This window comes from Conger conger, chromosome 3 (assembly GCF_963514075.1).
Source record: "Conger conger chromosome 3, fConCon1.1, whole genome shotgun sequence".
In the NCBI taxonomy this organism is placed as follows: domain Eukaryota; kingdom Metazoa; phylum Chordata; class Actinopteri; order Anguilliformes; family Congridae; genus Conger; species Conger conger.
Window position 1 is genome coordinate 32,453,471 of NC_083762.1, and position 25,550 is coordinate 32,479,020.

Below are 25,550 nucleotides of genomic sequence, written 5' to 3' on the forward strand. Positions count from 1 at the left end.
CATCAACACAGCCAAACTGCTGTGTGTGTTTGGGCAGGAAATCTCCATAACAACACTTCATCACCACAAAGAAATCTGGGATGAAAAATAAAATAAAAACACCCACATGTTCCTGGGCCCGCTCTTGTTCTTTCTCTCCCGCTCTCATACACAAAACCACACGTGCTCTCTCTCTCTCTCTCTCTCTCTCTCTCTCTCTCTCTCTCTCTCACACACACACACACACACACACACACACCTTTTCTCCAGATGTTTCCCAGAGAGCTAGGTCAAGTGGGTGTAATGGCTCTGGTTCCTTTATATAATTGCTGGTATTTGGACCATGTCTGTGAGCCAGACTAAGTGATATACCATTGGATTTTATGAGGAATTATTAGTGCAAATGTTGACATGCAGGCAAAAAGTACAGCAATGTCTAACATATTGCCGTAACTGTGACATCCCTCAGCCATTGCCCTAGAAAGCCACAGTGTCTACCCTGCAGGGCTACTAAGCCCTGGTCTTGGGAGGGTTGGGGTGCACACTACACGAAGCTACTCTGGTTCTAGTGGGCTGTACACTCTCAGAAATAAAGGTACATAAAGTGCCTAAAAAGGTACAGATGCTTGTCGCTGGGCCTGTAACCTATCGGTACATACAAGCGTACCCCTAACCAGAAATAAATACAGCAATTAATGTGTACCTTTTTTGCTTGGAAAACGCTCAGTTTTACCCAAAGAGAACATTCCTGTTCTTTCAGGGTACATTTGGGAAATTTCATCCTTGAAGAACAAAAATGTACCTCCCACTGGCTGTGTCTGAGTGTAGGGACTGCAAGTTTCAATTGCACCTGAACACTCAATGCTGTGCTATTGTGTAGCCTGGCTGCTTTCATTCTGAAAGTGCTCATTAGCTAAAAGAGCAGGGGAACTCCAATGGACTGTAAACAAATGAAGCAGCACAAATTAAATATGCCACTCACAAAGGAAAAACAAGACGCCAATCATTTTATAACAGCTGATGATTTATTGGAATTATTATAGTCAATTTTCATGTAGCAGTTATATCTTTATAGGCAGTAGCAGCAGGGTTTGATTGTACAGAAATCCAAATTAGGCTCCTTATAATAGGCTACTACTAACATAATATAAACATAAATACGCAACTATACATATTCATCACAAATTAACAGAAATTGAAATGTATTATATAGCATATCTGCAAATCAATGTATGCATTATTGGCAGCATTCTTTTATAACGACTTTTAAATGTTAGAAAATACTTTGGGATAAAAAATAACAATAACATATAATATGTACACAATTGCCTAGATTTGACCTACACACATACTACATGCACAAAGAAAAATGCTAAGTGATGTGTAACACATTGCCTGCTTTGTGTTTTCTGTGAAGGAGAAACAGAAGTGCTGAAAATGCCTTTTCTCCTGCATGATGCACACACACACACACACACTCCCATACATATTGTATTCATGCGCACAGACAACACAAATACTGTATACAGATATACACTGCTTGCATACAAACACACTTTCTGAATGAAAGATACATAGTAGATACAGCCTTACTTATATGTCTGACATTACCCTCAGGTTTATTCTGCGGATCAGACCTAAAGGTTAATGTAGTTATAAAGGCTGCCCAGAGGCAATACGGGAAGTTACGAGTGATATTTACAAGACATTTATTTTTGGTCTTTACACTCTTATTAATGAACCGGAAGTGGTAAAATAAGAGCACAACACAATGTGTGTGTGCGTGTGTATGTGAACTGGGTGAACAAACCTGGCTGCGATTAACAGGTACCTGTGTGTGTGTTAGAGGGTCCAGACAGGCAAACCCTGAACGATATACCAAAAAAAGTCACTGCGGAAAGAAGTGCTCACACATAAGACTCCTCCCCGAAAAGCATTTGTTCGAAATCATTGAGCCTGCGGTCGCTGCAGTGGTGCACCTGCCACTCCCTCTTGCCCTGGACCAGGGCAGCAGCCACTTCCCGGCTCCGCCCCAGGGTGTCCCCCATGTCAGCTCCTGCGTCTGCGGAGAAGTAGTCCCTCAGGGCCCTGGTGGCGGAGGGAGACAGGCAGAACCGCGGCTCGGGGTTGCGGTGCGGCTCCACGTCGGACACCTTTAGCCCGCTGTTCTGCGGCTCCTGCCCGGCCAACGCCGTCGCCATTAAAGAAGCCCTCCGTGTTTTGAGACGGTTTGTCGAGGGTCTGGCCAAATGGAGCACGTCGGGTTCGGAAGCGCGCCGACGGGGCCCCTCCGCTGGCCGTGTGGGGGGGGAGGGCGGGGCCGGCGGGCGTGGCTGCTCCCTCTGCAGACTCAGGCAGGAGGTGGCCTGCCCGTAGAACACTGCACACGGCGGGAGCCTCCCCTCACGAGCCATCAGGCCGCGGTCGCGCGCGCGGTAACACGGCGACCTGTAGCGCTGAGACTTCAGCGCCACCTGCTGGTAGGAGGGCGGACTGCAGGATCTCCTCCTCAGAAGGTCTCCCAATAAACCAAACGGCTCCCTCTGCCCTCCCCGTTCCTCGTCCTCCTCGTCCTGCCATCCCACTTCTCTGTCCTGTTGCCGCGGAAACTGGGGCGGGTCCCTTCCCAGCCAGCTTTTGGGGTGCAAGCCGTGGGGGGCCCTGGGTTGGCTCCAGTCTTGAGCCTCGGGAGGGGAGCAGAGGGGGTGGCCTTGGCTCCTGGGGGCGTGGTCAGCAGAGCTCTGGGAGAAAGTGCTGTCCAATGAGCTCATGGAGGAGCCGGAGGGGGAGGTGGCAGGAGAGGAGAGGCTGGACAGGCTTGTGTCCAAACGGAGAGCGGGTCGTGGCTGCTTGTGTTTCCCACACAGCGGCAGGGGGTGTGGGTCGCTGCCCCCTCCCTCTCCTCCTCCCGCCCCTCCTCCGCCCAGCTCCCTCTCCCCCCGGGAGGACGATGTCACAGAGTCGCAGCTGGACTTGCGGCTCACGGCCTGGTGTGACGTGTAGCTGGGGGCGTGGCTCGACAGCGGGCAGCTAAGGGCGGGCTCGGAGCGTCGGCGCTGCCAGCGCGGGGGTGGGGCGTCGGCGAGGGCGTGGGGGCGGGGCTGCGGGGGCGGGGGGGTTAGCTTCCTGGGCGTGGCCAGCGGGGGGCGCTCCGGGCGGGCGGGGTCAGGGCTGGGCTCGGGGTCGCAGTCGTCGCTCAGCGTGAGGACCGAGTCGCGGCTCCGGCTCTCCTGCTTGCCCCTGCGGAGCCGCGGGGGAGACCCGCCGTCGCCGTTCAGCTCGTTCTCCAGGCTGCCGTACGACGAGTCGTTCAGCTGGAAGGATGACGCGTCTGTGTGCACAGGGAGGAGGGACAGAGAGAGAGAGGGAGGGAGTGGAGGAGAGACAGGGTGGGGTGGGAGGAGAAGGGGGAAGAGCATGAGAGAGGGAGGAAAAGATATAGAGGAAGAGAGAGGAAGAGCACAAGAGAAAGAGAATCAGTGTCCTGTGTGTCAGAGGTAACATGGCACATTGTGCTGGAATGGGTTCACCACTGAAAGAAGAATTCATTCACACACACACACACACACACATACACACACATACACACACACACACACACACACACACACACACACACTAAAATTGCCTGGTGCCAGTTCTTCATAACAGCTGGAGGTGTGTTATCATTTGATAGTAGGAGATTAATGTTTAGAAGGGCTGTGAACAAAATGTAACCCCTCACTTAAACCCGGTTTACTTGATTAATGCTTAATGTAGCTCGCCACAGCTAATGCGCGTGGAAGGTAGACACATTCCTTTCATCATCACAAAAATAAAAGGTGGACTATTCCTTTAAAACAATTTTGAATCAACGAAAACGATCAATCAATTTAAAAACCAGTGGACAGTGTGTAAGGGAAGAGAGAATTGTGTGTAGGAGAGAAGTGCATAGCAGAGGAGAAGTAGAGTTTGTAAGAGAATAGTGTGCCATCAAGCCCCTCCAGCTGGTCCAGAATGCTGCAACCCGCCTGATCACCAGTCAGCCCAGGTCGGCTCATGTCACCCTGCTTCTCATTGGCCTCCACTGGCTTCCTATTGCCGCACGCATCCGTTTCAAGGCCCTAGTGTTGGCATTTCAGGCTGCTAAGGGGACTGCCCCACCTTACATACAATCCCTGATCACTCCCTACTCCCCAGCTACACCACTCCGGTCTGCCAGCTCTGGTCGCCTTATGGTTCCCTCTCTACGGGCACCTGGCGGTCAAGCTGCACGTTCACGCCTGTTTTCTGTTCTGGTTCCTCAGTGGTGGAATGACTTGCCTACCACTGTCAGAACAGCAGAATCCCTCCCCCTATTTCGACGCAGACTCAAAACCCACCTTTTCAAACTCTACCTTAGTCCTCCCTCCTGATTTCCCCTGCCCCTCATTTCTGATATCCCTATCCTTGTCTAACCCCCCCCCAAAAAATAAAAATAAAAAATGCACTTATGATGACAACTATGTTTAGAACAGCATTTCATGTGTATTTTGCTAGTTCTGGATGTGATGCTTTGACTTATGGTAGAACCTATGCACTTGTAAGTCGCTTTGGATTAAAAGCGTCTGCCAAATGACTAAAATGTAAATGAAAATGTAAAATGTAAAGGCTGAGAAGAAGAGAAGAAGAGTGCATAAGAGAGTGAGTGAGTTACCTGATCCATGCTCACTGCTGCTGGCTCTCTCAGGGAACCCTCCAAACAGAGAGGTGATGTCCTCTCCCAGCACCTCGCAGCAGTGTTCGATCATGAACCTCACCACCTCAGACACCTGCAGAGACAGTTCAGTTCCACACATTACCCCCGGTTCCACCTACAGCAACCTGAGGTCCTCAAACCAAGGGCTGCTAGTTATCCCTGGGACAACATTAAAACTAAAGGGGGGCTGTGCACCTAAACTTCCTTTGTCTTCCTTAAGGCACATAAGACCCACACACACAAGCATACTCACATAGCTACCCATTAATGTGTCTAATTTTTAAACAGAATAATTACAGTGGCCATGGAGGTGGAGTATAGGAAATTAAAACGGAGCCACCCTTATCCAGTTAGTGAGCCAACAAATAGACCAGCCCCAGTCCTGTCAATCCCCAATTTCTCAAGCCTTCATCGTGGATAATTAGTAAAGATCAACAAAATTCCATCATTTAAAAATACACTGCAATTTCCAACCATAAAACCCCACCCACCGAACTGATTTTATTTTCCAATGTGTCACCATATACACCAGCTTAAACGCCGTCTCAAACCCATGGTAATGATGAAGATGCTACAATCAGTAAATTAGACACGTATTAAAGCACAAGCCCTCAAAAAAGCTAAATAACATCTGTGGGAACAGAACAAAATCTGAATTTGTTCACCTTCTAAAGATAAAACTTCCATAAGATATTTAATTTACTATTATTCATGCATTTGGAGTGCCCGTTCCAGGAAATCGAGTAAATTGTGAGAAGCAGACCCTTGGCTCTTCTGTGGATCGTGTTATATGGAACGTTAAAAAAAATCCCTGTGTGCAGCTGCTGGAAGGAATTTACACACATAAAAACAAACAAACTGGGAGAGAAACATTCTCACAGCTTCAGCTTCTGAGAACAGAACTGCACTTTGAAATCTCAAATGGCAATTTCTCAAATTCTTTCTGGGGAGCTACAGCTTGTAGTTCCAAGTACACAATTATTTAAGCGTGTGTGCCAAACAAGTTATCTTAAAAAAAACATGCAATGTTGGTCAGGATGATAAGGCAAATAAACTTTAAATTCTGAACGCAGATTTAACTGTGGTCCTGCTATAATCTAAGTTCTTAACCACAAGAAGAAAGACAGGACCACACGCTGACATTTTTCAGTAACAATTTTCTCCCTTTTTTTTTCTCTGCAGTTGGAGAGTTGTGTCTGGAGTTACCACAGTGCCACACAGCAATTACTCTGGCTGAAGTGTGTGCCTTCACCTGCAATCCAGTATGTGACATCATTCAGTGTTACAGGAGAGCGCTAGTGCTGATCAGAGCTGATCTCTCACTGGAAGTAAATCATCTGTGGGCGTCTACCCTCCCTGCTCAAATTCCTGCTAAGGGAATTTGGGATTCTAAACTGGTTTAAGATGGGTTAAGCAGTGTTTCTTGTCATAGCTGATCTGAGGCTGGTAAAAGCTGGTTTGGCCGGTAAACTGGTTGACTGGTTGAACTGGTTGACCACCTAAAAGTGTTGAAAACTAGCTTGACCAGGTTAGGCTGGTTTCAGTTGGAATTTAGGGTTTAACAGTACCACGAGGAATCCTAACTATTTTAAATCAATCCTTCCCCAAGCAGTTTAAGGCCAGCTCTGTCTTGTGACTGTAGACTCCCAATCAGCTGGTGACATTGCTGGGGCTGAGGATTGCCAAGCAACTACAGGACCCAGCAAACCTCTGGGACATCCAATCTAGAAGTCTGTTATGATGAAAAGTTTTTGAACTCAAAGGCCCCTCCCCTCACCTTCTTGGTGCCCTCACTCTCCGTGGTGGGGCTGCAGGGGCCAGGAGCCCAAAGCATGCTGGGGGCAATGCAGACTGACAGGTTGAAGCTGTTCATTTGGTTCTGGTGGGCGTGCCGATGGATGCAGTGGAGGACGGCAAGCAAGTGTCCCAAAAGAAGCTGGTTCTCCTGTGGCAGCTGCTGCACGAGCCTGTTGGAGGGTTAGGGGGAGGGAGGAGGGGGGAGAGGGTGTGAGATGAGGACAACCATGCAGACAACCATATGTATCTTTACTTTCCTTCAGCACATATCATGAGGCCGCACTCATTTTGCAGTGACATCTGTCTGGGTTTCACAGGTCCAATGACCCATACCAACCTTTTTTCTTTCTTTCAGGCAAAGACACTCAACTGCTATGTGTTGTTTTTCTTATTTTCCTGGCAGGAAGGCCAGGATAGAGTATATTTTCAGTGTTTCCATCCATTATTTCTTAGTCCTTCCTTTTCATCTCTCTGTCTTTCTCACAGGAAAAATGCTACTCAATCCTTTCTCTTGGGTTGGGGCTGAGAAGCATACACTCTAAAAAAAAGTGTCTTAAATGCTTTAGTATTGTCATTTCTCAAGTAAAAATATTAGCCTGTTTGCTTGACTAGTGAAATGTTCTTGCCCTACTGGAAAATCTTGAAATGAGTTGAACTCTCTCACCTCATTGGAGATATTTTTTGTCCTATTTAGCAAAAAAGTAATATAAGTACTCTAAAGACACGACTAAAACACTTTTGTTGAGACTGACTTATTTTTTGTTTTGTAGTGTAGTCTATTGAGTGTATCCTTCAAGGCCAAGTGATAACCTCCTGGTGACAGCAGCCACATGTATTTGATTGGTCTGGTTTGGCCATGGTGGTGTTACCTCTGGACAGCCTGCACACGATCCTCCTCTCCCTGCCCTGCCTGCTCCATCACCTCCACCCACTGCGCATACAGATCCTGGGACAGCAGGCTGCCTGGGATGTGCCGCAGGAAGTCCTGTTTGGGAAAAGACCATAGATTCTGGGGATTTTCACTTGTCACTCTCTATGGAATTAAGTGCATTGTTCCCTCCTGTCAGACAGGACCTGACAGAAACAGAAGTGAACAGGGAGTAGGTACATGCTATTTTAAAGTGTTTCACCATTACTTTCTCATATAATTGTTTGACTAACCTACAGAAACCTACAGTCCTTAACCCCACATTGCTCCAAGGGGGACTGTCCCGTTCTTAGTCTAATCAACTGTAAGTCATTGTGGATAAAATGCGTCAGCTGTCACATAATGTCTTCTGGTCTGAAAACCTATGGTTACACAATAGGCGGGTGAGTGAGGAGAGGGTGGGGGACAGTTAAGGGGGTAGTTAGCCAGTTAGCTCATGGCAGTTTTGTCATGTTCAACTACACCCACAGTTATGCTGTGTCACTGAACTGAACTTAGAGCTCTGAGTAAAAAAAAGTCAAAGGCAAATACATATGATGTCATAATGCCATGTCATTGACAAATACTATTAGAAACTGCATCCCACTGCACTTAAGTGTGGTAAAACATGAAGACACTCAGGGTGGGTACAATGGTCTGAGGGGGCTGTGGACATACCTTGAAGACAGCAGCGGTGACAAAGGTAGACTCGCAGGTGAGTGTGACATCCTTGGCTCCGGAGTTAAGTCGGTCTCTCAGCTCCCTGCATGCTTTGGCACTCGCCGAGCGACGGAATATCCCCCTGGTGAATGGGCCCTCCTGGTACAGCAATGCCAGCATGTCCTACGGAGAGATATTATTTTTATTATTATTATTATTATTACTATAATTATTTTTTGTTTTAATTACAGTGTATTTATACATTTTTCTTATTTTTTCTTATTCATCATCTTTTTCTTCTGGCTGGGGCGTCTATGGCAGCCCCTAGAACCTTATGGTAAAAAGTTTTGAAATTTGGCACACTGATTGGGGACAGTACCAGTCTTTTCACCAAGATTCATTTCTTCACCTTGAGAGCTCTTGCGCCACCATCAGGTCAAATTTGGAGATACGTTTATGCATGTAAATTTTGAGCTGTATGCCCAAAAATGAGATACCGTTGGGTTCCTTGGATCAAGCCAAGTTCAACGCACCCATTGACGTCAATTTCCACTGTATTGGATTTTCTGCCTTATTGGATTTCCTGAGAAAGTTTAAAAAGGCCACACATTTTGTCCAGTCTTCATCAAATTTGGCACAATTGATCTTTGGACCAAGCCTCACAAAAGTTATCAGATGGATTTTTGATTTTAAAAATCACTTGTTCAGTACAGCCAATCAAAATCGTTGAAAGTGATGGCATATACCAGCAACGCTTTGATGTGTTGATCCCAAACTTGGTATATGGACTCATGAATCCCCCCTGAGGATGTGGAAAACATTTGGTGTCATTTCACCACTGGGGGGTGCTGCAATAAGCAGAAACAACTTTTTTTGCCTCGGAGGTGATGTGTTTCCCTTGACAAAAGTGATTCTCGTGTCAGGTGATGCGTTGGGAGATCCCAAAGATGAGATTTGGCACAGATGATCTTCGGACCAAGCTTCACGAAAGTTATCAGATGCATTTTTGATTTTCATCCATTACAGCCAAATCAAAGGCAAATGACCTAAACAGGACATGAGCTCATATCTCAGTTGCACCCGATCTTTGGTCAATTGACATAAAACTTGCTATCAGTGCTTTCAGCCACACTTTTAACATGATCCGAGTTGCCATGGCGACCCTGCCCTGCTGGACTGCTTGGCCCCCTTAACCCTGCTTGCAGGTTTAATTATAATTATTTTTGCTATTGTTGTTGCTTTCATTGAATATTTGTCACTTATATTATGTGAGGGGCCATACAATATATTTACACCATAAGCTAGCCCTTGACTGGAGGCTCACCATGATGGATTTGGGCAGGGCATCACCCTCGCACACAGCGCTCAGTGGCAGGCCAAACAACTGGCCAGGCAAGATGGGCGAGGTGGGCAAGATGGGCGATGTGGGCGATGTGGGCGAGGTTGGTGAGGTGGGAAGCACGTCCAGCTGGGAGCTGGAGCCACGCCAGAAAGCCCAGGCCATGATGGAGCGCTTCCTCCTGAACGGCTTCTGGCCTCCATCTGGGGAGAGGAGAGAAAGAGGGCTTTCATTCACGAGCACACACTCTCCTTCTCTCTCAATCGCACATTCACAAGCACACACACATATCGTCAAAGCATATTAAGAAATACAAAGAACACTTACATGGAACAGGAACAAAAATATACATTAGAATAGCAAAGTAAGATAGAAGGGCTTTAATTGATTTTTGTTCTCTTTTTCATTTCTTTCTGACAGATGCTGGTGAACAAGCATTTGGGCTGTATAGAGAGGATTCTTGTGCACGCTAGTAGCTGAGGAAAGCTATTGTCTGTATTTTTACACAAAATAAAAAGATCATTAAATATGTATTTTAATTGTTTAGCAACACAAGATCACTTCCCTGGAAATAACGCATACTGTATTTGAAGTTGAAGAAAGATGGAAAACAGAGGACCACATAATGAGCAGTATAAAAATACAACCCTGCCAAGAGCTATTAACACCAAAAACATTTGTAAAATCATTTAATAAAACTTCACATGCAAGTGTGTTCTCCACTGTAACTATAAAACAATGTTGTTCAGCTTAGTTTGCTTTTTTAACTAGGCTTTTTTGCAAGTCTGTTCATCATTAAGTTTATAAAAGCTATGCGTTGTATCATGGCTCACAGAGATATCCATGGTGAGGGCCTGGGTGATGTGAAAGACAAGTGGTGGTTTATTGACCAGCCACTGCCTTCACACACGGTACTGTCTGTGATTTCTCCACACTTACCTGCACCACGATTCCTTAAAAAATAACTTAGACTGCAGGAAAAAGTAGGAAATGACATGTATTTATATACAAAAATAGACTTAAATGACTGTGTGACTTGAGCCCTAAGGAATTTAAGGCGAGGCATGTGGTTACATCAGTGGAGCGCTGTGGTTCTGGAAAATGGAAAACAAGCTCCGACTCAACTATTCCTTTCTCTCTCTACCTCGCCTCTCTCCCTTCCTTCGTTCCCCCAAACAACTCTCATCTTCCCTTACTCCTTCCCTCTCTCCCTCTAAAAATCTCATCCTGCTTCCTTTGCTTCCTTTGCTCTCCCACTTAAAAACCATGTCACTCCTTCTTGTGCTCCAATACCATCACCTTGATCCTCTCTTGCACTAAAAGTCTCCTTCATCACTCCTGTTCTCCATCTCTCAGTAGAAAAACTGCCTCCTTCACTCCTTCTCTCTCTCTGTCTTCCTTTTGAGGTGACTAAGTGGAGCAGTCCTTGTTGGTGAACATATGTGCATGAGAGTATGAGAACGAGAGGCGCTTACCAAATACAGGCTGTTCCACAGCCACTCGGCTGGGCTTGAGGATGAACTGGCACTGTCTGTCCAAAGGCACCTGCTCCAGCAGCAGCATCCCCTGCAGGTCTGGAGGAGTAACTGCCTCCTTCCCTCCCCCGTTCTGCAATGCATGGTCCTGGATGTGACTCATCTTGATGCTGAAGGGAAACTCATGCCCTGTGGGGAAACCAGGATTTCAGAGGTCAAAATAGTGTCTTAAAATGTTACAATAGGTTCGATAAATCAGATGGTCACCTCTTCCATTTATTTTATCCTCTTTAAGGCTGACAGGAGATTCCAGTAGTTGGTAATGTGCTACAGAAAATCCACATTGGCACTGTACTTCAGTCAGAATCATTCATGAATATTCATAAGTTGCATCAATGTTTCCTTGAATGTTTCACCTCAATGCTAGGGAGACAGAATTGGGACACAACAGAACAGGACGACCTGTGCTGTTACAACACATATTATGGTTATGGCTATTGGTCATTACCAGCCTGGAAAACTGTCAGCCTGTGACCTTTAAGGAGGTAAGCTGCTCAGGACAATGTGCTGAGCAGGTAAGTTGTTGAATTTGAACATGGAGGACTTCATTATATTGCACTCACCAATCAGGGGATAGGGAGGCTCATCCTTCTTTGAGCTCACCCACAGCTGGTAATCTTTCACACAGCCCTGTATATGGAAGAGAGACACAGGAAGGGTATGCATAAAAGACAGAGAGAAAGTCATCTTTCACACAACCTTACACATAAGAGAGATGTAGAAGATTTTCCATGCCACTAGGCTACAGAGTGTCCGTTCACAAACACCACCAGGGGTGGTCATTGGAGTTGTTTGGGTGACCAAATGCCCTGATTTGTGTGGGACATTCCATTTTCCTGGTGTCCCGCAACAAAAGCAGATGTACCGCATTTCATTAAACTGATGCTTTCAAATGTAAAATGTATGAATTCTTATTAAAAGCCCAACTGATATTTCAAAATACCCACCCTGTCAATGCTTTCTAGAACTGCCCCTGACACATATGCAGTATACACATACACACACTCACACACATACAAGCAGTAAACAGACATGTGGAGGAGGGGGCCCTGTCAGCCATGATAAGGCATACACTGAGGATTAATAGGGTGGGGAAGACTGGAGGGAAAGGGGGTTGAGAGTAGACACGCACTGAAATTCCAAACTGCTGCAGCGCCATGGCAATGACCTCTGTGGCACATTCTGTGTGGTTGACAGTCAGTGTCTTGGCCTGGGAAGGAAACAGGGCAAACACATGAGGAGACTGGAACCCAAAACGGCTTTTTAAACAGCAAACTCTCTCAGTCCAATGCTGCCGCTTTTCAAAACACCTCCTGGGCTTATGTCTGTCTGGGTGTTTGTCACCTGCAGTGGCTTTCCATGAATCTAATTGGTCAAAATATCCAAACTCACCTTTACAGGTGTAGAAGGAGGAGGGCAGGTAGTAACAGGTGTGTGTTTGTGTTTGTGTGTAGTGTGGTGTATGTGTGTGGTTACGTGTGTGTGTCGGGGGTCATGGGGATTAGATATGACCAACCCTATCTCCCCTCCCCCATGCCTCCATCTGTGCAGAGTTTCTGGGGGCTGCTGATTGACAGGGCGGCAGATTATAGGGGATGGCTGAATATTCAGTGGGGAAACACCCATATGCTGTTTTGGTGAGGCTGAGCCCCAAAGGTAATTTGTGCTGGAGGACAGATTGGGCTGCAAGGATATCCAGACCTCCTAAACGCCCTGGGATAATCACACACACAAACACAAACATACATACACTATGCATAATTACTTACATAACCACTCAGAGGCCTGGAACTATTGTTAAAATAAGTTGCTCAGGATTTAGTTGCTTCTAAATTAATGTAATATAGTGTAATAAGCATGCACACACAATCACATGTACACACGTATCTATATGAGAACACACACATGATACCTACATAAGCACAGTTTCCAATGTCTTTTGCAAATATTTTAAGAGGAATGCTTTTGGGGTCATCTTTTTCTTTCTCTTCTTTTATTTGACTGAAAATGGAGCAAAGAAAGGAGAGAATGAGTCAGGAAGCTCACAAAACAAAACAAAACTGAAACACAGCCAGTAAATTCACAGAATCCACAGTGTCAGGAAATGAGACAGATGTTTTTGAGGTGGAGGAGGGTTTGTTACCGTCAGAAGGGATTACCTTTTGATGAAGGAGAACCATTTCTCTTTCTGGTCCACTGAACTGGGGGAAAACACAAAAATGTGGAATACAAAGTCACACATCATCGTCATCCGTTTTCTCCATTAGCACTCTTACATAAGTCCTCCAAATACCTGCTTTTAAAATGAGTTATAGACCTGGCTTATACCAGCACCTCAACCACACTCCAACCCCCCTACATCTGTGCATAGAGGCAGAGGTTTTTTTTACTGCTCGGCTCTGAAGGGAATTACATCACAGCTCCTTCAAATCAGGAATGAAAAGACTGCTCCTCAGGATGTCGCTGTGAGAATTCCGGCCTACGATATCAAACTTTTTGTCTGTGATAATATCAAGGAGGAACAATATAGTACAAAAACAACAAGGTTAAAATGAATTATTGCTGACTGTAAATGTAGAAACAACTGTGTTTTGATATGCATATCACTGTGTTTACTCAAACACAAATCGGAGTCCTGCAGAGCCATTGAAGGCTAAGCTGTGTGGCTCTTTTCCCTGATAACACATTTAAAATAAAATTAAAATGATCAGACAAGGAAGGAGGACTGCAGAGCTCACAACTGAACTCGCATTGTAGTGTAGTTGAGTGCCTTTGGTCGTAGTGTATGTGAAGTTCTGTTGCATGAGATGCCTTTGGTCTTAGTGTATGTGAAGTTCTGTTGCATGAGATGCCTTTTGTCATGTGTTGAGTCTAATGCCTTAGTTCATAGTGTATGTGAAGTTCTGTTGAGTCAGATGCATTTGGTCATAGTGTATGTGAAGTTGTGTTGAGTGAGATGTCTTTGGTTGTAGTGTACATTAAGTTTTGTTCAGATGCCTTTAGTCACTGTTTGTGCGGGTGTTTTGAGAGTGCACTGAGACATGCGTTGTACCTGAAGGTGGCGACACAGTTGAAGGTGGGCCAGCCCATGACAAAGCTTCTCTCAGGGCTGGTGCTGCCTTCACACACCTCCTCCATGCAGCCACCCATCCACATGTCACACAATCGCACCTGAGCCTTCAGCTTGAAGTGTGTTGAGTTCCTGGAGACCGCACGGGAATGTTAGTTACATGTACATACACACACACACACAAACAGAAGTCCATGTGTACATGCTTTCCTGGGCAGAAGACTCACTTGGCTTTGGTGATGAGGAGAAGGTCGCTGAATAGAAAGAGGTAGCGCTCCTGCGTTTGCAGACCAGTCTTCAGCTGGGCGTGGCCGTGGGTGAGGAATGTCCGAGCCGGATTCAGAAAGGACAGGACCAGAGGACACGTCTCAGGACTGATGGGCGACAGGCAGTGATCCCTGAAACACACGCAACCCCACAAAACACCTTAAAACAGTGTCCCTTATGGCATCTGGGGTACAGAAGCACCCCAAGAATCAGGGTCACTATGAGGCAGAATCTGTATTTAAAAAGAACTAAGAGGTTAAAGTTTAAGTGGAAATAAAAACATTAAGTGTAGGCTCACTGTGCTTGATGGATTTGCATGAGTGAACAGGGTGAGTGCAAAATCATCAGAGCTTGTAAACTCTCGTTGCAGGTTTTGTTTTCCAGATGTTATGACTGCCCGTATACCCAAAGATACTTAACCCAAATTCCTCCACTTAAATTACCAGCTATATAAACAGACTGCATACAAAAATGCAAGCTGTGTAAATCACTCTGGATAAGAGATTGTGTGAAATGCCTGTAAAGTAATGCACACACACACCACAAGTCCTGTCCCTGAACCCTACTATAGGTCAAGGCTCAGGTGTAGCCTGTTTTAATAAGATTACTCACTTCCTGAGACCATAAGGGCAGTTATGACTCAGGTGTGCTGTAACAGGCATTTAAGACACTTAATGACCCAACTCTGCCTGGAGTTCATTACAACTGCCAGCAGAGTAAAACGGGACTTCGTACTGGTGCCAGCAAGGGTCAAACAGAGCACTGTCACAATAGCATTGTCCAACTAGACTCAAATTCAAATATGATTTAATGGCCAGAGTTTGCAAGGTGCTACAGTGTTGCCAAAGCAAGAAACAAAACTAGAGAAAGTTGAAAACAATCACAAAATCCAAAAAACACAATTGCCCAATCTTTCTCACAGAGGAAGGGAGTCTCCTACGTACCTTCAGCCATGCCGGTGATGGATACCAGACACAACCAGACACACATAATGTGATCCAGATAATATGGGAAAAAGCATTACTGCCTCACCACATTGTAAGAGCATTACAAAGATGTTGTGAAACAGTTAAGTCCTGCAGTTTGTGGACAGGTGATTAAACCTATAGTGCTTCTTTAGATGAAGAGAGTCATTCTAAGAAATGCCATTATTCCATAAGGACCAGGCGATAATGCCATTATACCATGTTCAGGACCAGGGGATAACTGGGTTGTAACTTCCCTTCTGTTTCCATGCTCAACCACTAAGAGGTTGATAGAGCCTTTATTTCAAGCAATGGGTACAAAGCATCATTACACTAATTTGCCACAATCATCTGATTGCATCAATTAATTGTCATTTATGAGAAGAATGCCAGTGCAATGTTTATGTTAACTTAAACTTGCACAATTCTTGTTCTGATTAATTTAATCTGAGCATCCTTTAATTGCAGGTAAATTCAATGTAAATTACCTAATGGTTCAATAAAGTACATCATTAGCAATAATATATTCCTAAACAATTGCAATGCAGTGGTATAATTGTAGATTACACCTTCCACAAAAGTGACTTACAGGTCACAATTTTAATTTCCTTGAACATATCCATGCAACAGGTTTCTTGTATATTTATCCAGAGTATAATCTCCCCTACTCTAATCTTTTATTTTCTATTGTATTTTGCTAAAGAGTTTATAGTCATGACAAACCAACAGCTTTTGTTTAGCTACATTTTTGGTCAGTTTCATCAGCTACATCATGCCAATGAACTAGATAACCCGATATACCATCTTGACCAGCTTACATGTGCAGACAAGATACCTAGCTAACCAGGGAACCTGTTCTGTACGTAATTAAAAGCAAAATCACAAAATGAGTGTTTTGCTAGTGTGTGAAACTAGTGTTTCTTGAAGCTTTTTTTTAAGCTGGTGTCATTAGCGTGACACAAACATGGCAGGCAAATCATGCAGTGATACCTGCTGGGATTTATACTTGTATTTCAATAGTTATTCTCCAGGGGTCCCCATAGGCACTCCAACGGCACAGTCAAGTGACCAATAGCACAATTCAGTTTTTAACTGAGATATTCATAAAAACAATTAGTTGATCTAATATGGGGAAAGTCAGGAAGGAAGGTGAACATGGATTTATCTTTAAAAGATATGAAAAGCATGTTTTTGAGCCAGTGGTCCTCACGCATGGACATGGTGAGCTGCAGGGTTTACTGGTGGTCATTGTTACTTAGAGCTTGAGATGCACAGCAATTGATCAGTTACAGCAGTCGATTACATGGTTAACTCAGGTCAACTGGTGTCTTGGGTCTGAACCCACTGATCTTCAGGAGAAAACAAAAACCAGCAGACTGTCGCTCTCCAGGACCAGGATTCTAACAAAATCTATCACGCCCCTGCACAACATTTAAAAATACTACAGCATGTCCACGGTCATAAGTAATCAAACTGTCAATTGTCATCTGTGTTTAAATATTGCCAATTATTTTATCAGCAAAGACTACTAAGGTTGTGCAAATGGGATAATAGTTTGACAAGGGGCTTGACAAAGAGGCTACACTCCAACTGGTGGAGGACTGACGTACAAAGTGAGAAAACAAGGGGAGACCAAATGGTGGCCCTAGTTACAACATGGGATAAAGGGAGCTGGCCAGCCTCAAACCAGTAAAGGGCCATTTGGCCACAAGCCACACTTGGGGAACATGCAGGTAATTAGTCACATGTCAAACATGCCGAAACATAAAGTAAAATTGCTTGGAGGATAACTGCTGAAATTCAGCTAAACAGCCAAGAGCAGAAGGGAACCACCCTGGCCCTGGGAGCTGCAGGGTCTGCTGGTTTTTGTTTTCACCTTAAATACAATCACTTTAGACCCAAGAAACCACACGAGGTGATGTAACTGTGAAACCAACTGCTCTAATCGTCCAATTAAAGTACTGAGTAACAACAAAGACTAGCAACCCTTCGGGACCTGGCTTGAGCCACCTCTGGCCTAGAGGGTCACGCTGAATTATTTATATTTTGTACACTGTAACATGTTGCTGTGTGGACAATGTGTAACCATTACATGCTTCTTCACTGGAAAGGTCAACTGCACAAATGAGGGCTTGGAAATGCCATTAGCCTGCAGAGCTTTTTCCACATTGTCCATTTAAACAGGGGATAGCTATGAGACACTACCAAAGCTATCTTGCTCTTTGAATTGCCAGCTTCTGGTGATTACCCACTTCATTATTCACTACACTTTCCAGGGCTAGTGTAGAAATGGTGTCTTTGCAATGTTTTGAAACCATGTCAATGCCCCAGAAGTATTTTCTTGTGGAAGCATCTTGTGTGTTCCAGGCTGACATTATGAGAGATGCCTTAACTTTCATCAGGGAAAACATTTGTCAACATTTGTCCTTATCTGGGGGGATAAAGCTCAGGAATGCAGAAAGGGAAGTGTGATTCTTCTCTCACAGAGAAAGGATGAAGGAAAAGAAGAAGAGTGGATCCCATATTCATAGCACAGCTTCTTCTGCTGAATGACCACTCAATGAGTAATGGTGAGTCGCTGATGCTGCAGACACTGACTGATGATTCGCTAATTGCCTCATTGTAATGGGGCAATGATGATAAATTAAGCACACCATGCATACACACTACACCCATTGTTAGAAGCACGGGAACCACCGAGAAGACCTTGGACATGTGTAAATGGCACCTCTGTTCACAAAATGACAAGAGTCAAAGGAGGGGGTGAACTCCAGTCCTCTTCCCATGCCCGTTCAGTAAGCCGATCTCCCAGCAAGCTCCTGCAATGCATGCTAAATTTACCACATGCCACATGCTGCATGTTAAAATCCTGTCATGCACCCATAATGAATGCTCAGAATGCCCCTGTCCACATGGACAACTCCCAGAAAGTCTTGCTTCAATCTTTACTGTGGTATTGCTTACCACTCCACCATGATTCCTGCACACACCCCCACCCAACCCCAACACTCTCTCTCTCTCTGTTCCTTCTTTATCTCTCTCTCAATCCTTACCAAAGAGGTCTGGAGATCTTTAGTGGAGGTTATTACCTCCAATGTGAATGTAGCACATTTAGATCCAGGGAAGAGTATGGGGTGACCCTTCTCTAAAATGGAGATGGTTGCCGGCACTTCTACAGATTGCCACAGATTACTGGACGTTTTTTGGGCCAATTAAGTGAATCGTGTGGGAGGTCCTATTTGTTTCTGGCCAAGGGTACAGTTTTATGTACAGACACAAATGCTGCTTAATTATTTTTTTGTTTTGGCCAGGTCAAGCTGGCAGTGTGGGTAATGAGGCGGAATAAAATTCAGGAGAATGGGCCCACAGACCTAATTTTGGTTTTCAGGTGGTTTGGGGAGTATGCCCATACCCATGTTTGCATGCTGTGCTGTGCTGCTTTTGCTCCAGAGAATTGAGGCTGTTTGTCTGTAAAAAGCCTAATGCTCAGATTGTGTGAACTTATATTTTAGCAGGCTTAATGATGTACTGATTGGCTAGAACAAAGGAGTTTTAACAGTCTCTCACACATGCACACTGTATAAATAGGCTTTCACATGAGCATGTATGCAACCCTACACACTAAATAACACACAGCTGAGAGATACAGGATATGGGAGGAGACAGAAGAGATAAGTAACTTAAAGCCAGCTGTGCATTCCTCTCCCTCCCTCCCTGTAGACTGGGCTCATATGTTGTTAATAACACTGATGAGAACATCTGTTAGGAGAGACACACAAGTCAAGCTGGAGCAGTGACCGTCAGTGAATCACCACAGCAATGACCCATGAACACGTGTGCACCCAGCCCCACACACATATACACACACAATTCCCAACCATACCATAACAACAATGACCCTTGAATTTACGAGACAATTTGTCGGACCAAAGCTGAATGAAGCTGAGGTTAAGAAGGCTCCCTCATGGGAAGGGGTTTGAGTGCGGGTTAGTGGGCACAGTTTCGCAAGGTTATGTAAATGTGTTGACGTTGATTCCAAATTTCTCTCCTCTGTAAGGAGGCCACAGCTCTTCAGGCCTGATTTACTTTGGCCTAGTTGTTCAAAGAAAAAACAGAATGAAAGAGAAGGGTTCTTTCGCCTGATCCCATGCCAGATACCAGCCAGGGCCAACTTTGGTCACCCATGATCCCGAAAGCGCCAGAGAGGGTGTGTGCATGTGTGTGTTTATTGGTCTGTCTGTCTGTTTAATTGCAGAGTATCTGAATTGGCTTTACTCTTTCTTTTATTCTGGCCTTAAATTCAACCTCAACTATCCCTTCTCAACATGAAGTCAAGCCCTTAACTTTCCTGCAACCCTACCCTTAAATCAACACTATCCCTTTATGTAACTACACATGTACCTACAAGTTATGCAACGAAGTGAAACTGCAGAACAGTTATAAGCACTTGCTTAGCTACAAATTAACTTGTTACTCACAGTGTAATAATATAGGTTATATATACAGTATATAGCATTAATATAACAATATGCGTCACCACTGGTCAGGGTTCTTAACCTCAATTGCTTCAGAAAAATCCCAGCTATATAAATGGGTAATACATTCAAATCTGAACTCACCCTGTGGAACAGTGTCTGGTAATCAAAGTATTATTCAACCTACACTCTTCAACTTTGCAACAACAATTGAATAATTTTAAACACCACAGTGCTCCAACAGTGAGGAATTCCGGTTCATTTTCTTGTGGAAGGTTAGTGTCATGTCCTACTTGTAGAAGCTGGTGGACTATACTGTGCATGCAGTCTGTACTGGAACCACTCACCTTTGGAACACTGGGGTGTTAAATAACATGTTGGCATCTCATATCTCATTAGCCCTTACCTGGAGAGATTTCTGGATCTGGTAAATGCTTTGCTGATGACCAAAGAGGGAGCAGACTGTCTTCGCTGGTTCAAAGTCTTCATCTTCTAAGTAGCAGAGAGAGAAAGGGAGAGGGAGAAGGTTACAGTACCTCAATGTTGTCCTAAGACATTACATGTTGCATGTGCTATGTGTATGCACATATCAGTTAAAATCACATTTCTTCCCCATTCTGTTTGGCCTGAATAACAACTGAACCTCTTGACCATTGGGTCTCACTCTTGGTCCTGGAGAGCCACACGGTGTGCTGGTTTTTTGTTGTTACTCAGAACTTAATTGATCAATTAAAGCAGTTAATTACACAAATAACTCACCTCACCTGGTTTCTTGGGTCTGAATTGGTGGCAGATATTAAGGTGAAAATACAAACCAGCACAACCATGCAGTTCTCTAGGACCAGGAGTGAGGACCACTGCTCTTGACCATGCCTGTTTGCTTTTATGCATTGAGTTACTAACACATGATTGGTTGATTAGATATTTGCATTAACAAGCTGCTGTACAGGTCTGCCTAAAAAAGTGGTCACTGAGTATATATCTCACTTCAGAAATGTTAAAGCCCCACGAACAGTATAATTTTGTCACTTTCACAACATGTCTCTGATTTTCAATGAAAATGAAAAAAGAATTAGATTCCCTTTTCTAATCTCAGTCAGCTAGCAGCATTACTGTCTTTCAGAACTACTACACTTGATGACCAAGGCCAGTGATATATTATATTGTGAAATCATAGAACATTGATATTTATATACAGCTGGTATTTTTAGTCAGAGTGAGAGTGGGAGGGAGGGGCAGGGGGCTGATAGTCTGAGAGAGTGTCACAGTATCATCAGCCAAAATGAAATAATGAAGGATCATCATCTCAAGATTCAGAAGTTCAAAAGTGGCTTCGAGCACCCACCCACGCCCCCTTAATTGAATGTACTTTGACAAGTGTGAGGGGAAGGCCTACCATTCAAAGCAGCCAATGAGCATGGTTTCATAAGATTATGCAACATGGATGAATTGCCATGGAATGACGTGCAGTGCTCTTTGAATATATTTTAATCGACTTATCCAATGGTATACGTCTGTAAGGCAGAATGGCGCCCTCTGAATCTCCCTTCAGAAAGGGAACATGTGAACAGGCTCCATCCTCACTTAGCCCTGATTAAGTTAGTGGCTTGATGTTCGGCAAACCTTTTTCATAAGAAGAAAGAATCAAGAAGAGAAGGAACAAGCTATCTATTGCACCCTTATGACAGCATTTTATATTTGTTTTCCTTATCATTGTGAGGCACTATGAATAGGGCCACCAATTTGTTTCCACCGTGGGACCTGCAGAGATTTGTATTTTAATCGTTATCCTTCAGGGGTCCCCATAGGCACTCCAACAGCACAGTCAAGTAACTAATTGTACAATCGAGTTCCTAACTGAGACATTTATAAAAACAATAAGTTGACTTAATATAGGGAGAGTCAAGAGGGAATGTGAACATGGATGGATGTTTAAATGCTACCAAAAGCATGTATGCTGGCTTTTATAGTAGCACAGCAGTTGATCAGTTAAAGCAATTGATTACACAGTTAACTCAGGTCACTTGGTTTCTTGGGTCTTAAATTGTGATTTCTTGGCACATCAGTCAAAACTATAAGAGATGAAAGTACACATATTCATAGCTGGGAGACCAGAGACTTTTTCATTCAGTGCTTTTTTTTCCCTTTTTTAACCATTATCCGCTCTCCCCCTCCAAAACAGACCAGAGGAACAGTTTGGAAAGACGTTCACCAATACTCCCCTCATTTTCTTTGGGTGGTATTTTTGGGAAATACGAAGAAATAAGAAACAGACAAAAAAACATTTTTATTTACTTTGTCTCTTTAGTGCTTTGTCCTGCCTTGCGTTGCCATTTCTAAATGAGATCATAACTCACTGCGGTCCCATGGAATTTTCCTCAGGATGAAGGGGGGTTCCCTGGCATTCTGGCCAAATTCCTGATAGGCCTCTCTGGTAAAACAGGTCATCTAAGCCGTCCCCCAGTGTAAATAGCTATATAATTCCCACTCCCCGCATCTGCCTGGGGCAAAATGTTATCATGTATTACCCAATGGTGGAAGAGACATCATTCAGAATTTCAACAGGAGAACATGCCAAGAGCACCCCCACCCCCATCCCTTAATTTACATGTGTATGTTTTTTTTGGTGGGGGGGATGCTGTTGGCAGGTTCTCTTGTTGAAATTATGAACACATTTGTGACAATGTGTGTATGTAAAGGTATTCTAAAAAGCAAGTTGAAATGTTCTGATGCAAAATAAGGTAATTGTATTATCGGAATTTTACACAAATGGGATCGATCTGCTCATTAATTTATCAGTTGGATGAACCAGAACTATCTGAGATCAGCTGAAAAAGAATGAACAGTTTGAAACCTGAATTTCCCCAAAGCTAATATATACTCATGTAGCAGACAACATTCTCCTAATGCACCTGCACTTTCAGCATTATGTTTATTAGAGTTATGAGCAAAAAGCCACCAAGGAGTTAATCCAGCAATGATGGTAGTCATCAGAAATGGGTTAAAAAGCAGCTCTGCTTTCTGGAAGTAATGCCCTATCTTTCTGGCAAAGCATACACTTCAGTACACCGAGGTGATCATGCCCACGGCCACAACTATCACTCCATTGAACCAACTACTTTTCTATACAAAAGTCATTGCCAGACTGATATACTACATGCAGTACACACATTAAGATCCTGGGTGTCACCAGTCCGCCTACATTATAGATTACACCTCAAACGAATGGGATTCCAATAACACTTTTAAAACTTTTTTTTAACCACAGACTTTGCAGAGCGCTGCTCGCCAGCTAAGCCCCAACGCAGAACGGCGCAGCAGTCAGCAGACGTAGTTCACCACATTCATGAATAGAATAGGCGTCCAAAATTAGAACTTGTTTCTTTAAGCCAAAAGGACATTGAGCAAGCACACCAACATATTTACATAAATTAGCTATATGGAAGTTTATGAGCATTCAGTTCGAATTTAAGTGTGTATTTGTTGACAAGTAGAATATGGTGGGATTCTGGATGAATTTATTTTACATTTAGTCGATCATATTTGTGACAGAACTCTCGCAGATAGCTGCAGAAGGACAAATCTACCCCTCAGACAACAAGAGACAGCCTTCATCGGTTCACTAATGGATTTGTTTGCTTGTATTCAACTAATAAGGAATAATGCATTTTCCACGCTTAAATTAAGGTGAATGCGCGCTTATGCACTGAAATTTACTGGATGCAACAGCAATTGTTCAATTATTTAAAACATCCTAATCAAAGACCCGTGTGATTATCCGTGAAAATACACATAGGTATTGTATATAAAAGTGCGATTTAGTAATGCTACCAACACATAGGCTAATTTAAATGGTATATTCATAAACTATCGGTCGATGTACAGTAGCTGTGACTCATGAATGTTTTCAGTCACTTTAACAAAAATATTGCAAACGTACAACCAACTCCTTTGTTGTTTTGTGATGGAAAACTACTACTACTACTACTACTACTACTCATAATAATAATAATAATAATAATAATAATAATAATGACGCATTGCCATGTCTGAATATAGCCTACTGCTGATTATTCTTCAAAACAAAACACTGGAAATTTCCATTAACCACGCTCCACCAGGCGAAAAACATTGAAGCGGTGCGTCTGGAGCCAGTAGGTGTAAAAACCATGTAATCCATTTCCTTGAACACAAGCGGTATATTGAAAACGAATACCAAAACGGCAACTGACATAAATGGCTCCAGTGTATGACAAGTTCAAGTGAGATTTTTCCAGTCTAAAGTAAACATACATTTTTAATTAATCACTAAAAATGAGTCTGCAGAAGTAGCCTAATAGGCGGTGTATATGATGTGTTCAGCAAACAACAACTCCACGCTCAACAACTGCTGACGGGTTAAGTATAGCTTACCTTTAAAAGTCGGACACAATAAAGGCGTAGCCTCCTGCTGTTACATACTTTCTATGTACGATACGTGCAGAGGGAAGGCTAAAGAATATACTACACAATAAAGCTAGCTACAAGACTATTGATACATATGTAGCCTCGTGTTTAGCGTTCTTTTTTTCTTTCTTTTTTTTATCAAACTTTGTCCTACACACTGAAATGTCCAGTGTTAATTCAACTCTAACGGAACCATAACGGAACTCCGTAAGAGTTGATTGGACACTGAATTTCACTGTATAATAATGTTTCATTCAGTATTTTCTTGAAATCTCACGTGGCTAAGTGCCAAACAAACACAGATGCAATTATAGACCTACTTTCATGTAAGATAGTCAGTGGCATTCAATGCCGTACATCCAAGAGCCAATTTTTTAAAACGCTACCTTTTTGTTCTCAGGTACAGCGCAGATCTTGGTTTCCTCCGCCAAAGAGGCGGACCGACTAATAGTCTCCTGTTGCGGTGACATTATTTCCATTAAGACTGATTCTGTAGGTTTCTATATCCAGAAGGGAAGATAAGCCTCAGCGTGAGTCCATGTCCATAGCCATCCAAACTTTCCCAGCGTCAAGATATCACCATCATATAAAAGAAAATCATATAATCTCCGAGTCATTGCTTGATCACGGAATATTATGAGTGCGTAAAGCGCATAGGCTACGTGCAGCCAGATCGCTGAAACTGTAAATAGCAATCTATTTCAAACGCCTTTTAGTTCCAGTGTGGCGAATCCTGGGAGATCAGATGAGGTTAGCTCTCCAAAAGCGTTTACAGCAACCTCGCTCTGAGGCAGCAAGGAGGTCCTGGCTTTGACCGCACTACAAACCGACAAGCCCTCAAATCCGTTTGAAAGCGGTACTTCGCTGAGCCCTAGTGACGTCACCAGGTTGCGTAAATAGAGCTGTTTTGGAGAGTTATTCTGAAAACCCAATCAGAATAGTAACTAGTACATAATGCATACTGGATGGAGAGGAATGGTAGCTTACAAATCTTTTAAAAATCCATAACATGATTAATGTCAATGAAAATGAGCAAGATATGACGGAAAACACCACAAGCACGCCGTGCTGCTCGCATCTTCCTTCCAAGTGCATGTTCTCTGTTGAACATATTTTGTAAAGTCAGCAATAGGCCACTAGAATTGAATAGCAAGGGAAGACAAATATAGCCGATTTTAAGAGACAATAGCCTAATGTCATTAAGTAGGCTAGACTACAACGTATCGCCTCTATGTTTAAAATATTATGTTAGCGCTAGAGGGCGCTGGCTGTTTTCATAAGAAGTTATAGTGTCATACTTGAAGGAATCAATCAATCCTATTGTGCCTTAGCATACTGTTTTCGGTAGTGAGAGCAATCCAGGGGCCCTCAAAAATATTTCAACACATTTCTG

At 43.7% G+C, this 25,550-nt stretch overlaps 1 protein-coding gene across 1 annotated transcript; it reads right to left on the bottom strand.

Annotated features, from left to right (window-relative positions):
- Window positions 1-982: 982 nt before the first annotated feature.
- LOC133123452 (rho GTPase-activating protein 20-like) lies at window positions 983-24,960 on the bottom strand. The gene is made up of 16 exons (XM_061233917.1): window positions 24,544-24,960; window positions 20,118-20,203; window positions 14,232-14,402; window positions 13,987-14,136; window positions 13,094-13,135; window positions 12,851-12,935; window positions 12,067-12,144; window positions 11,498-11,564; window positions 10,875-11,063; window positions 9,385-9,602; window positions 8,079-8,243; window positions 7,363-7,478; window positions 6,474-6,663; window positions 4,655-4,769; window positions 2,957-3,310; window positions 983-2,881 (listed from the first exon to the last, which is right to left on the bottom strand). The coding sequence occupies exons 1-16, from the start codon at window positions 24,634-24,636 to the stop codon at window positions 1,887-1,889; spliced, it is 3,114 nt and encodes a 1,037-aa protein (XP_061089901.1). The 5' UTR covers window positions 24,637-24,960; the 3' UTR covers window positions 983-1,886.
- Between the last annotated feature and the right edge of the window lie 590 nt (window positions 24,961-25,550).